The following is a 12,672-nucleotide window of genomic DNA, read 5'->3' on the forward strand; positions in this document are numbered from 1 at the left end:
TAAACAATATTATTAATACTTAATATTAAAATATACATTTACAGATAATGATTTATTCATGGCCAATTTATACCTAATTACTTTTATGTCAGCATTTGCCTTCAGTTTGAATGGCTCTTGCTCCACTGAGTTTCTCTCTCTGCTGTCGTAGGGACCACTATCACACCTCCTCCCTGGCTCTGTTTTGGTGAGGTCTGGTGAGCCAAATTGCAGCCTCTGTTTTGGTGGTGTTTTTAGTTTGTTTGTTTGGTGGGGTTCTTTAGTGTGCTTTGTTTTGTTTTGGGTGTTCTTTTTCTTCAGTTGGTTGTTTTGGTCTATATCAGAAATGCCTTGGAACAACTTGAAATCACATTTTTCTTTTTTTTTTTTTCCCCTAACCTTATCACATATATCACCCACTGAACAACTAATATAGACAGGTCCTCCCCTTTATTGATTGGTAGATTCCTGGAGAAACCAACAGGAGAAATACATGCATTCTTTAGCCAAGAGTTTGATCTGTTTTCCATTATGAATTCCAACACATTTCCATGTTCTGTTGCATTTTCTGTACTGACAACAGCTCCTGACTGTGTGTCAGCAGAAATTCCATAGGCATCTTCTCATTCATACAGCCCAAACCCTTACTGAAGAAGCCAACGAGCAAATAAATTTTTTAAGAACTTCAGTAGGGAGTTCTAGCTCCAGCATTTTCCAGTGCTAACTTATTTTGAATGTTAGTCCCTTTTCTGTTTAGCTGTATGTCCCCAGTCACCCTCCCTGCTTCTCCCTTTTTAAAGCCTTGTGTGCTCTCATGGCACACACTCAACTTTCTACCCCTGTCCTCTCCCCGCTATCATTCTCTAGCCCTCTATCCTGCTCATTAAATGTTGGGTTACCTCTGCATTTTCCATCCTTCTGTTTCTGGTCTCATGCCTGACACAATCTCTTTCCTTGCCCTTCGTATTGCTGTATCCCTGTCCATATACATTTCTTTATTTTCCTCCTCTTCCAACTATATATAACTTCCCTCTGTCATTTTCTGTCCTTTACACTTCTGTGAACATTCTGTTGCTCCCACATCCTCATTACCCTAACCACACTCCTTCACTCTAATATTCCTCTCTGATCTTCTAACAGACTTAACAGCTGGCAGCAGATATAGTCAAAAATTTGGCCTGTTCTATGAGATGAGGCCCTGTTGACACCAAGCTCACAGAGCAGTCCAGCTGCCTGTGGGAGGATGGACCCAGTCCCCAGGCAAGAAGCCACCAGTCAGCTTAACTAAGATTTCACACTTACCCTTGCAGTGAAGTCCACAGCAGCACCCCGATTTAACAGCAATGTAGCTACATTGATATTTCCATAGTGAGCAGCTATGTGGAGGGGAGTGAACCCACTCTGGAAAAACAAAACAAAACCAATAGATACTTATTTTTTTTATATGTTATTGGTACTCCAAAATTTGCATCACATCACTGACAAAAGCTAGTAACATCATTCTGCTGCAAGTATTCACAAATTCTGAACTGGTTTTCGCTCACTACCGTTTATTTATAGGCTTTCAGAGAGTGTAAACAAAATCCTATTGCTAAGCAGGAGGGAAGAAAATTAACATATTTATTCTAGAAGACCAGAAGTAGAATAAAACTCTCAGCTATTCCAGAAAAACAACAGCAAGACATTTGAGTATTAAAGCAATGATCTTTTATACAAAATTAATTTACATGGAGAAATATCTACTGTTACTGGTATCATGTCAGTCTTACAATGTAAATCTCTTAGAGATTCCTTACAGAGTTTCAGACACAAGTAATTTAATGATAGTTGCTAACTGTTTTTTTATAAATTCAAAGTATATGCAAATGAAAACAACATCAAAGACAATTTTAAATTATTAATACGGACTTTTTTTTTCCAAGGGTTAGTACCATAAGGATCAGTCTCCCACTGTAGGCAATCACACTGGGTTATGTTCAGACACCACGAGTTACCACCCTAATTAGAAGATGCCTTACTGATAAAATGACTTCAGCAACTTATTTTCATATTTAAGTAGTTTTACTTCCTTTTAAAATAATGCTAAAACATGCAGCAATTCCATCAGTCCTGCAAAGTATGAAACCTTATGGGAACTAGATGCATTTCTAAATTGTTAGCAAGCCATGCTAGCTGCTACTGCCTTGCTTTGGGAGTTGTGCAGATATAGAACCAGTCTCAGATCATTCTATTCGCTGACACTATCAAGGTAAGTGTCATGCAGAAGCCTAAAATCAGACCTGGATGCACAACGTGACAGGGTTGTCTGCAGCTCTTAACACGTGTGATAAACAGATGTGAATCCCTGAAAACTCCATCTTGTATAATGTAGCTCTTTTATGATAGCATTTAGTTCCCAAGAACACTTACTCTTACTTTTAAAACCTAGTTTTAGCTGCAGAAAGCCCTGGTATCTAAACTACAGTCTTCTCTAGCACATGCTACTTCATTTCATCTAAAGCAGGTATCTATCCTATAAAAGGCAATGCAAAAAGGAGAAGGAAGAAATGATGCAGCAGCACTAAGTCATGGAGGAGTGATGATGCATATATATATGTATATATACCTCTGTTGTTCTATTCACCATCATCTAGGTTAACACATTTGGAAGCAAAGAGGGGGGAAAAAATGAACGGTTAGTTCACCACTGGTGATATGGATGCAACAAGCTTCATGATCTCTATGTGGCATGGCAGCTCAGATGACAGCACAATCAGCACACAGAGGAAGCTCAGCTGAATGGAAGCTGAATGACCAAGTACTTGAAACACTCATTGTTACGTGTTCACCCAAGTTCTTCAAGTAGCGACTGCACAAACAACTAATCAGATGACTTAATTGTACTATGCCTATAGCACCCCACTGCAGGAGTGGCTTGCATTCCCAAGAGAATAATTCTAATAATATTTTGCTTATTTTTTTTCCCTTTGTGAAGTTTCTACAGGAGAAATTAACCCTGACTGAAACAAAAAGGGAACAGGGGAGAAAGAGGCAAAGGAAGCAAACAAAATATTACTCTTGATCACACACTATAAGAGAAAATTACGTGTAAGTCTGCAGCAAAATATTTCCCACTAAGGGAGATCCTCACTGGATGCAATACATTTGATCAACGCTGAAGAGCACCAGACCTTATTTCCCTTTCCAACTGACCTTTGACTCCACGTCAGCGTTGTGGTCGTTCTGCAGGAGCAGAGCTGCTGCCTTGGTATCGTCCTTGCGAGCAGCGATGTGGAGGGCGGGCAGACGGACTTTTCCCTTCGTGTCATTTTCAAGCAGCAGTGAAACCACCTGGTCGTGACCTTGCTGCAAAGCTACTGCCAGAGGCGTGAAACCGTCCTGCAACATACAATGGGGACTCTCAACACGTGTTCCAAGCTTTCCAGAGGGTGGAAAGGGGAAGGGAAGAGACCTCTGCATTAGTAACGGTACTGGCTCAAATTCAAACGCAAAGTGCAACACGATGCAAATTAAAAGTACCCTGCAATGACACAGAAATTGGAGTAAAGTGTTGCTGAACTAGGTCTTCAGATGCTCAAAACATCTTTCTGGTACTCTGGATTGAAACATAAATTTATAAGACACAAGCAAAGAAAAATGGTGGAGAGTTTAGAAAAAAAAAAGTGAAATTACCCATGAATACACAAACAAGTATGTCTAATTATATAAAAAGGTATAAAAGGTGAAAATATTAAAAATAAAATTACAAGGATTTTTCCATAACAAATTATCATCCATTTCCCAAAAACTGCAGGTTTTTCTATTTTTTTTTAAGGAAAAAACAAACAAACTAACAAAAAAAAACCAAACCAAGCCAACACTTCAGCTTTATCTTCTGATTTGTTTCGTATGCGGATTTAAAATCCAATAATATTTGTATATGAATAGCACAGTCTCCCAATACACCAATTACTTTACTACAACTTCAGTTTATGCAAATTTATGTAGATGTGAAAGACAATCCTCTTACAAAGAGAAATTCTTTCCTTTCACACTAGCAAATAGCCAAAGTAGTGCAGAATAAGAAACCTGAAAAATAGAACATTTTTTGTTTAACAGCCCGAGTGGATTCCTCAAACATGAAAAGTAAAGTCTGAGGTGTTTTTATAATTTTATTTTCATGGACTCTCACAAAACTAAGGAATGAAAGAGTTGTCATTAAGATTCTGCTCCTTCCCAAACATTTAAAGTGGCATTCCAATCCAGAAATACATTCAGCTTTGCCCGAGGTAATGCACATAATTCACTCAAAAAATCACAAATTAAAATGACTCTACTTGGGACATTTATTTATTACATTTGACTATCAATATATCCAAAGCTTATATTACCAGCTTCATTACAGTTTAGTAGATAAATACCATTTTCACTTTTCAACTATTTCTGTAATGGTGAAACTGTGTAAAAGTGAAAAATAAAAGTGCAGCAATCACACAGAAGAGTGTAGATCCCTCACCCTATGTCTGAAGTGCAGAGTTTAAATGTTAACTTTTTAACTTCTGGAACTAAAAGTAATGCTAACAAGAAGAAATTCATCTCTCTGCTTTACCAGCTAAAGAGCATCTTAATTTAGGAGGAGAAACAGGAAGAGTTCTGAAAGAGAGCATTTTTTCAAAATTTTGGAGGTAGGAAGAAAAATCACTGAAATTCCTTGAGTCCTAAAAAGCAGGTTTTTTTTCCCTTTTCATGGATTTTTTTAAATTGTGAAAAAAATGTGAAAATGCTGTGTAGCTCTGAAGGCCAAAATAACTCTATGAGCATCCCCACAAGAGGGCTCTGGCAATATAGCTACTCTGAAATGGAGGCTCCTGCCTGGAGAAACCCCAAGTTCAACAGCTCACATCGTAGTCACCAACAGACACTGGCTTCCTGGTCTGTTTATACTGCCCGTGGCAATGGGAGTCAGCCACTTCACAAGGAAAACTGGTTTTGCTGTCTACAATGTCTTTTCTCTTTGGGCTTTCTCTTCTGCTAAAAGTGCTGGTAATATTAGTACTAAACAAACAAAAACCTAAAGAAAACAAAACAACTTAGGAACAAATTTTCTCCTTTCCTTAGGAAAAAACGGAGTGGAGCAGTGGAAGGGAGCATTTCATTTCAATCCCAGAATAGATGCCATCCCCAGAGTTTCCTAACTCTGATGATAGCTGCCCATCATTTCACTGTGTGCAGAGATCACTGTACCAAGGCCATGCAAACTGTGACCAAGAATATTGTCACCTACAAGAATGAATTTCCACCACGTGCTCTCTGAAGATGCCAACTCATGAAAAGCAATTGCAAGCAAGTACCGTGGTGTCAGTGCTATAATGAGCAACTGCACTTTAAAACACAAGGCAAAGCCCACTCCAGGAAAAAAAAAAACCAAACCACAAAAAAAACCCCACCCCCAAAACTAAAAACAATTTTAAAAAAAATAGTTGGTTCTATTTTTTAAATTTCTATTAAAAGATGTTTGTTAAAGTGTTTTCTTTTTAATGAATAATTAGTTAAGTGGCAACTGTTTAATAACAAAGGCTTTTGCATTTACAAAGATAAAAATAAATAAGATTTATATGAAAATTTGGACCAACAGAGAATAAAAATCAGCCATAAGCAACTATCACAAACAAGTAAGGCAACAAAGGCAACATTGTTTTGTAGTCTGGTATCCTCAAAGGAATTCTCCATGGATAAAATTAGATTGCACCTTATCATCAAGCTGAGCTGGAGAAAAGTTCAACCTAAAGTGACATAAAATGCTCAAGGGAAAATCAATATCAAAGAAAAGCATACAGTGGCAATAATATTTTCAAAAGTCTGAAACTATTGTCCATCTCTGGAGGTCCTGAGATGACTTAGCTTCCAAGTTTTTACAAAGAAATAGAAATCAGTGTTCCAAAAACTACAATTTAAAATAAATTTTCCAGATATGAAATATTTAATTTTGCTATTTCTTGGCCTTCAGACCTTTAAGCATTTCCAGAAAGTAGTTTCTGATGCACACTTCTAGTTGAAATCAATTTTATGTTTTTGAAAACATAATTTTGATCCGTTAGTGATTAATTTTTTTCAATGCTGACTTCAGAAGAGAAGAAAAAGATTCCATACGTACATCATAATACAGTGATACTGTGAGGTATAATGATGTAATAAACTAATTTTGCATTTCATATTTTGCAAAAACCATTATTTTCTCCAAGGAATCAGTTCAGATAGAGCAATCATAACTTAATATACATTAGAGAGCGCACACACTAAAATGCCTTTTTGGCAGCAAAATCTTGGAATTAAGGCAACTGAAAATTTATCAGATTAAAAACCTATCTCAATGCAGTATCTTTATAACTATTAATATATATACTATTTTTTTTTTCCTTCTAGGCTGCCTTATTTGATTTAGAATGACTTTTTAGAGACAAAAATACAAACTCCACCTCTAGAAAGATCACAGGACACCTTTAAGGATTGGCTTTGCATCTCTCTGTCAGTTTGAGATTATCACTGCAAGACCAGATGTGAGAACTAGGTACTAGAGAGAGGGTATTGACATGGCAATAAATGATTAGAAAATGCTCCAGATGCTAAGGACCCGTGGGGTTTTCCCTATATATCCCAGGGCTGGCTCCAAAGCATAGGTAAACTGTTGTTTTTGCTTTGTGGTTACCCTCCACATTACTCAGTTTTTAATGAAAGCACAGAGAACATTTATATTCTGCACACAGCTTCCTTGTGTGAGCACTTAACCTGAAAGATTACCAGTTATGACTAAGAACACAGCTATTTTTAGAACCATTTCTAGTTAAAGTCATTTTTTATTTTAGGAATAGCAAGATATGGTTTAAACTGCTGGAAAGCCAATAACTCAGTGTTCATTAGCACATTTTGCAGAGAGAACCTTTTATTGGTCTCCAATTTTGTATTTAAAAGACTAGTTTAATATAAACTGGAAAAAATCACAGCTGAAGCATGTTTTACTTTGTTCATAAGTGTGAAATTCAAACTTTTACCTCTGTGGCAAGGCTCTGACTGGCACCATTGTCAAGAAGAAACTTAACAACCTCCAGGTGATTTTCTTGGGCTGCCATATACAGTGGAGTGAAACCATTCTGAAATAGGAAAACAAGAATGTAAATACTCCACAAATACTTCATACATACCACAGATCTACCCAACTCGAGTAGATTAGGAGGAAACCAAATAATTTTGTACTTGCATGCCAGTTAATGGCATGATCTCCCTTGACTGAAGTGAAGAAAGGAGAAGGGTAACATTATTTAAAAGGACACAGTGGAATCTCTCAGCTGACCAGACACAACTCCCACAGCTAAGGGGGAATACTTCTTTTTACCTCTGTTGTGAAGTCAAACTACAAACTAACCTGGACAGACTGTTGGTAGACATGAGTTAAGATTCCAAATAAATGCAGCCACAGCAATGAAAATGCAAAAGGGGACAGGTAAATACAATCTAAGTCTATAGCAAAAGCAAAAGTGATGGCTTTTCAGGACACTTTCCAACACTTTCTTTTTTTTCCTCTTCTTCCCATTAGCTTTTACCTCTTCACTTGTACCTTTTGTCTTCTCAGAGAGCTGACTGCTTGTGGTCACTGAGCTACTTCATTATTTCAGGCACCAGGAGATTTGATGATTGGTGGTTCTCAGGAGATTGAGACAGAGGTTTATCAGCGTTACCAACCACACTAGAGCATTTCTCAAATTATGCTTGAGTGACTTCAACCAATGCAATAGAAGTTTTACAGGCTGCAGACCTTAACTCATTCTTTAGCACAGGAAATTCCACTTAAACATGAGAATAAACTTCTTTACTACGAGAGTGACAGAGCACTGGAACAGGCTGCCCAGAGAGCTTGTGGAGTCTCCTTCTCTGGAGACTTTCAAACCTTGCCTGCACGTGTTCCTGTGCAAGCTGCTCTGGGTGAACCTGATGTAGCAGGGGGGTTGGACTAGATGATCTCCAGAGGTCTCTTCCAACCCTTACCATTCAGTGATTCTGTGAAGTTCTTTCAAACTATTACAGTTAATGCTTTTGTCTTTGCCTTAGCTGTGTACAGGTCAGTCTTTCAGGAACTGGGGTTTTGAGGACTAACATTGAGGCAAACTATTTTCCCCTACTATTCTGAGCATTTCTGAAATTCACAGCTTTGATGTCATTCACAAAAACAAACCAGCAAAATGAAGTCATGCAACCTGTCCTTGGATCAAGACACCTGTACAGGAATTTAGAGAAGGTGCTGATTGGCATCTGAAAATGCTTGGCTTTCATATAGCACTGTAAGTCCCTCAGTCTAAAAGAAGTGTGAACTAGTGGTAAATACATTTCATAGTAACTACTTAAAATGTCTGTGTACTACTGATTGAACAGTTTGGTACTGCTGGAGCAAACAAAGTGGCATCAGCAACAAGGAAAAAAAGATCCCTTTTTCTTCTATCTATCATACTATATGTTTTTATCCTCCAGGATTACTCTGTCACACATACCACTGCTAGATTTTGCCTGAACCCTTTCCTTGTGGTACCAGCATGGGTGATGAAGCCACAAATCATTTTGGCCAGGAGGTCACTAAGGTATAAGTGGGGTCTATTAGGGCCTTGTATTTCTTCTCACTGTCTTCCAGATCTCATGCCACCAGGACTTCTTTGAACCTCAGACTTCTCTGAAGTAAACTTCACACATAGTCAGCTGCAACAGGGGCACTGACTTCCCTCCTCAGCTGCTCCCTCCAGACCTCTCACTCCAACACATACCCCTTCTGGTGATTGCTTTAGAGTGTGGGAGGAACAAGGACAAAAGGAAGTACAATATAAAACAAGAGGTAAGGGCTAGTTAAAAACAAGAGGTAAAACAGAAGAAAGATTTCATCTGGCTTCAGTAACAGAAAACATCAGGAAGTGCTTCCAGATGACTGGGTTTCACTGAGAGTACGAGTACTCACATGTGTGCAATGTGGTCAGGGCAAACATTTAGGCAGGGTGGAAGATGCAAGGAAAGCAGCTCAGCAATTCAGCTAGGACAGTTACAAAGGACACTGACCTAGATTTTGCAGGAAACCAACTGCCCTGGTTTGGGGTAAAACAGACCTGTTCTGTTCAATGATTTTAACTTTTTAGCTAAAGCTATTGTAATTAACAGTCCTGTCTGAAGTTAGCAGCGTTTTCATAACTGTTTTTAGCAGTGATAACACTTCATGTTTAGAGTTATTGCCAGGGGTTGGTGTGCAGACCAAGGCCACTGTAAAGCTCGTATTCCACACGGAGGGGGACAGAGAGCACCCCACGCCTGCAGGGAGGAGCAGGGAGGATAACTGACCCCAAGATTCACCAGTGGGGTGTTCCATCCCACAGCTGTCATACCCAGTAAAGCTGGAGGATCAGGAGGGACAAGCCCTTCCATCACCCCTTTCATCTCCCTTCTGCCTTCTTCCTCACTTTGGCTTCTGCTGCAGTGGCTGGCACCCGAGGAGGACTCCATCCATCCTGTCTTTGATCCTGAGCCCTGTGTTGCTGAACTGAGTTCCAGAATCCAGCTCCTTTACCCAGTCACTTCTGTGGCTGAGTCCAGCCTCCCGTCGCCCAGGGGCTGCTCCCCAGCCAGGGGGGACGGTGACATGTTGCCATCGGGGGGGGGGGAGAGCTGGTTTTGATATTGGTTTTGTATATATTTGTACATATTCCATTTTATCATCATTATTACTATTATTATTAGTGGTAGTATTAAAGCTTTTTTATTTTTCTTTTCTAATCAGTGAGTCTCTCTCCCTTATTCCCTTTCTTTTTCCCTTTCAGGGTGGTGGGAGGGGGTTAACAGAAAGTGTCTGTTAGGGTTCTGGGGGTGGCCTTGACCCCAAACCATGGCACCGACAGAGCCAAACAGAGATGAGGTGAGAAGAGTTTGGACATATATCTGCATCAATGAAGAAAGAGCAACATTCTGGGCTCTGGGGAGACGGAGGGAAACCATAACCTAAAACCCAGAGCAGTGAATTTCAGCTGAGCTAGAGTAGCCACAGTGCAGACAGCTGAGAGACGTGTGACTGTCCCAGCAGAGGGGCAGGTCTGCAGGACACGCCTCCAGGACAGAGCTGGGGAGGGCACAGGTGACCTGAGACCCTGCAGGCTTCACTGGCAGCAGCCACGAACAGGAGGTCAGAAGAAAGGACAGCTGGAGAGGAAATGGCATGAACTGGGTGCTTGATCCAAGAGGAACTTTACCATCAACATGACACTGAGCAGCTGTGAAGCCACATGTTTACCAGGCTTGCACAGGCTGCAAGGTCTGTTGCTGTTCCAGTGTTTTGATAATTTGGTCTCTGTTCAGGGAATCACCTCTACAAGCATCAGGCAGACGCTGAAGTCCTACCAGAGCCAGAGCCTACAGTTAGCAAGGTGTTAAAGCACTCTCCAGAACCAAGGCCTAGCAGTTTATTTAACTGCAGAACTCTGCTTAATGAAAAAGAAAGAAGCCAGAAAGCTCTTGCTAATGTATCTAATATGTCATGTTACAGGTTATTACACCAAACAGCAGAGTCTAGCATTTTTCCCTATTATTTCATGGCATACTCTATATCTATTTACTAACTCAACTGGTAACAAATATTAATTTTTTTTTTTTTTGGTTCCAAACACTTGCACTTGGAAAGGAAGCAGGAAACACATCCTAATTATTAGTTTCAGAAAATAATTAAAAGGTAAAAATTCTCAGAACCAAGTATTAATAGTATGTGGAGGCAGAGCAGAACCTTTTCTCCTATGTTAAATTGTTGTAGGGTTTTCAACATCTTTCCCCCCATATTTGCTTTTTCTTCTCTCTTTAACAAGGGGCTGAAACTGCCAGAGCCACAAGCTAAGGAAAGCATTTTGTCTTCAATGTAATAAACAGCCCTTACAAGAGGTAGAAAATTCAGACCCAGTAAAAATTAAGTGGGGGGTTTTGTTTTTTTTAAGGATGGGAAAATTTGGTTAAAGAATGCACTACAACATTAACACTGGTGCTGTCAGCAGGGTATAAGAGGTAGAAAATTCAGACTCAGTAAAAATTAAGTGGGGGGGTTTTGGTTTTTTTAAGGATGGGAAAACTTGGTTAAAGAATGCACTACATCATTAACACTGGTGCTGTCAGCAGGGTAGAGCTTGTTACCTTCAAGGGAAAAGGAGATAAAGCCAAATTCATAGTGAAGAGGGTAAGCATCAAAAAGAAAAACAAAATAAAAAAGAACCTTTGTGTAGTTTCTCTGTGGGTGTGGCCAATTCCACAGAACTTTATTCTAAGCTTAGGGAAGGCTCAAGTTATGCTCAGTAGCACAGACAAAGCTGATCCAGGGGCAGTTTGGTAACAGAGAGCTACATGGACCTCCCAAAAAGACTAAAAAGGTATCTCACTGCCAGATACTGGTGCAGAGTGGCTAATATACAGGTCTTTCAAACAAAGATATCAAAGGCATTGATAATGTGGGCTGGGGACAGAATCTTTAATTCTCACATGTTAGAAAAATAAAGGTAATGTGGCAAAACCTTAGGGGGTATGGACAATGCAGTTATATAACATGTTTACAATCTCTTGATTATTTTTAGTTTCAGGGTTGAATACACAAGTTCTCAAACATAAGCAGAAAAGATCCTTTCAAAGCCATCTTAATTTATTTAACAGGAAAACCACTGACAATATTTCTGCGTTGTTTAATTCTTAACAGTCATGGAAGATTTTACTTAAAAATACTTTTTATTGTTATTTGCTTTAAATTCAAAATGTAATGTGCCTGGAACCAATCATTGCTATATCTAGCTTGTATAAAAGAATGAGAAAGCAGAACTGAACTGCCTGTTTTCTTTGTCCAGGTGAAGGAAATATGAAATACAGATCACAAATAACTAAACATTCTTGAAATAGATTCTACTAAACATTTTGTTCCTGTTATTTGAGAGACCAATTTAAAAAGCCATGTTTCTTTAAAATGTAAATTTTTAAATCTATCTTTTTAACAAGCATTTTCTACCATGTCCACTTCTCCATTTCATTTTGCTGTTTTGCTCTTAACACCAGTGCTCTTTCCCCTTATTTAAAATTTTCTATAATTGACCTAGATACTCATTCAAGGGACTGGACTGAGCTTGAACGCTCTGCATATGCTTGCAGTACCTCCTTGTAACAAGGGAAGGGGATGAGCTCAGTTAAGCCTGAGACACTAAATTCTGTGAAACAGGATCCCTTTCATTTGAACAACTTCTTTCCCCCTCTCCTGTTTCATAAGTATCTCTTCTGACTCTGTAACAATTAGGAGCTGGTAGGACACTGGAGGACAGATCTAAGGCAAAAGGGTACATTCCTTGCTGTGCTGCCAGTTACACAACCACTTCCCATATCCTGCAAACACCCCTGGATGTGCCTCCAGTTCTTCATCTCCGAGGGCTGTGTGTCTGTATGGCTTCTGGACAACTTAAACCAGAGATGTTATTTCTATATTTTCTCTGTTGATGAATGAGTTGGGCAACTCAAAGTTAATTCCAGCTGCTGACTGAAATCCCACATGGGAAAAGACCTGAGCACAACCTGAGATTTCATTGTGCTGTCATGCCTATAGAGGAGGACAAGACTTGCTATGTCCATGATGCTTTTGGTACACAGACCACAAGGCAAGTGGTAACACAGAAGGGAAAG

The 12,672-nt window shown here is 39.3% G+C and overlaps 1 protein-coding gene across 1 annotated transcript in view; it reads right to left on the reverse strand.

Moving 5' to 3' along the window:
* Positions 1–1,281: 1,281 nt before the first annotated feature.
* The window catches only part of LOC103771111 (ankyrin-3-like), a gene marked incomplete at its 3' end in the record, with an annotated part of 12,762 nt that continues 1,371 nt past the window's right edge, over positions 1,282–12,672 (reverse strand). Inside the window, exons 4-6 of the mRNA XM_008938400.1 lie at positions 7,008–7,106; positions 3,172–3,357; positions 1,282–1,380 (exon numbers count right to left, since the gene is read on the reverse strand). Of these exons, the coding sequence (XP_008936648.1) occupies positions 1,282–1,380; positions 3,172–3,357; positions 7,008–7,085 (363 nt within the window). The remainder of the gene's footprint in view (positions 1,381–3,171; positions 3,358–7,007; positions 7,107–12,672) is intronic.

The sequence above is a fragment of the Merops nubicus genome, unplaced genomic scaffold (genome assembly GCF_000691845.1).
Source record: "Merops nubicus isolate BGI_N331 unplaced genomic scaffold, ASM69184v1 scaffold20584, whole genome shotgun sequence".
Lineage (NCBI taxonomy): Eukaryota > Metazoa > Chordata > Aves > Coraciiformes > Meropidae > Merops > Merops nubicus.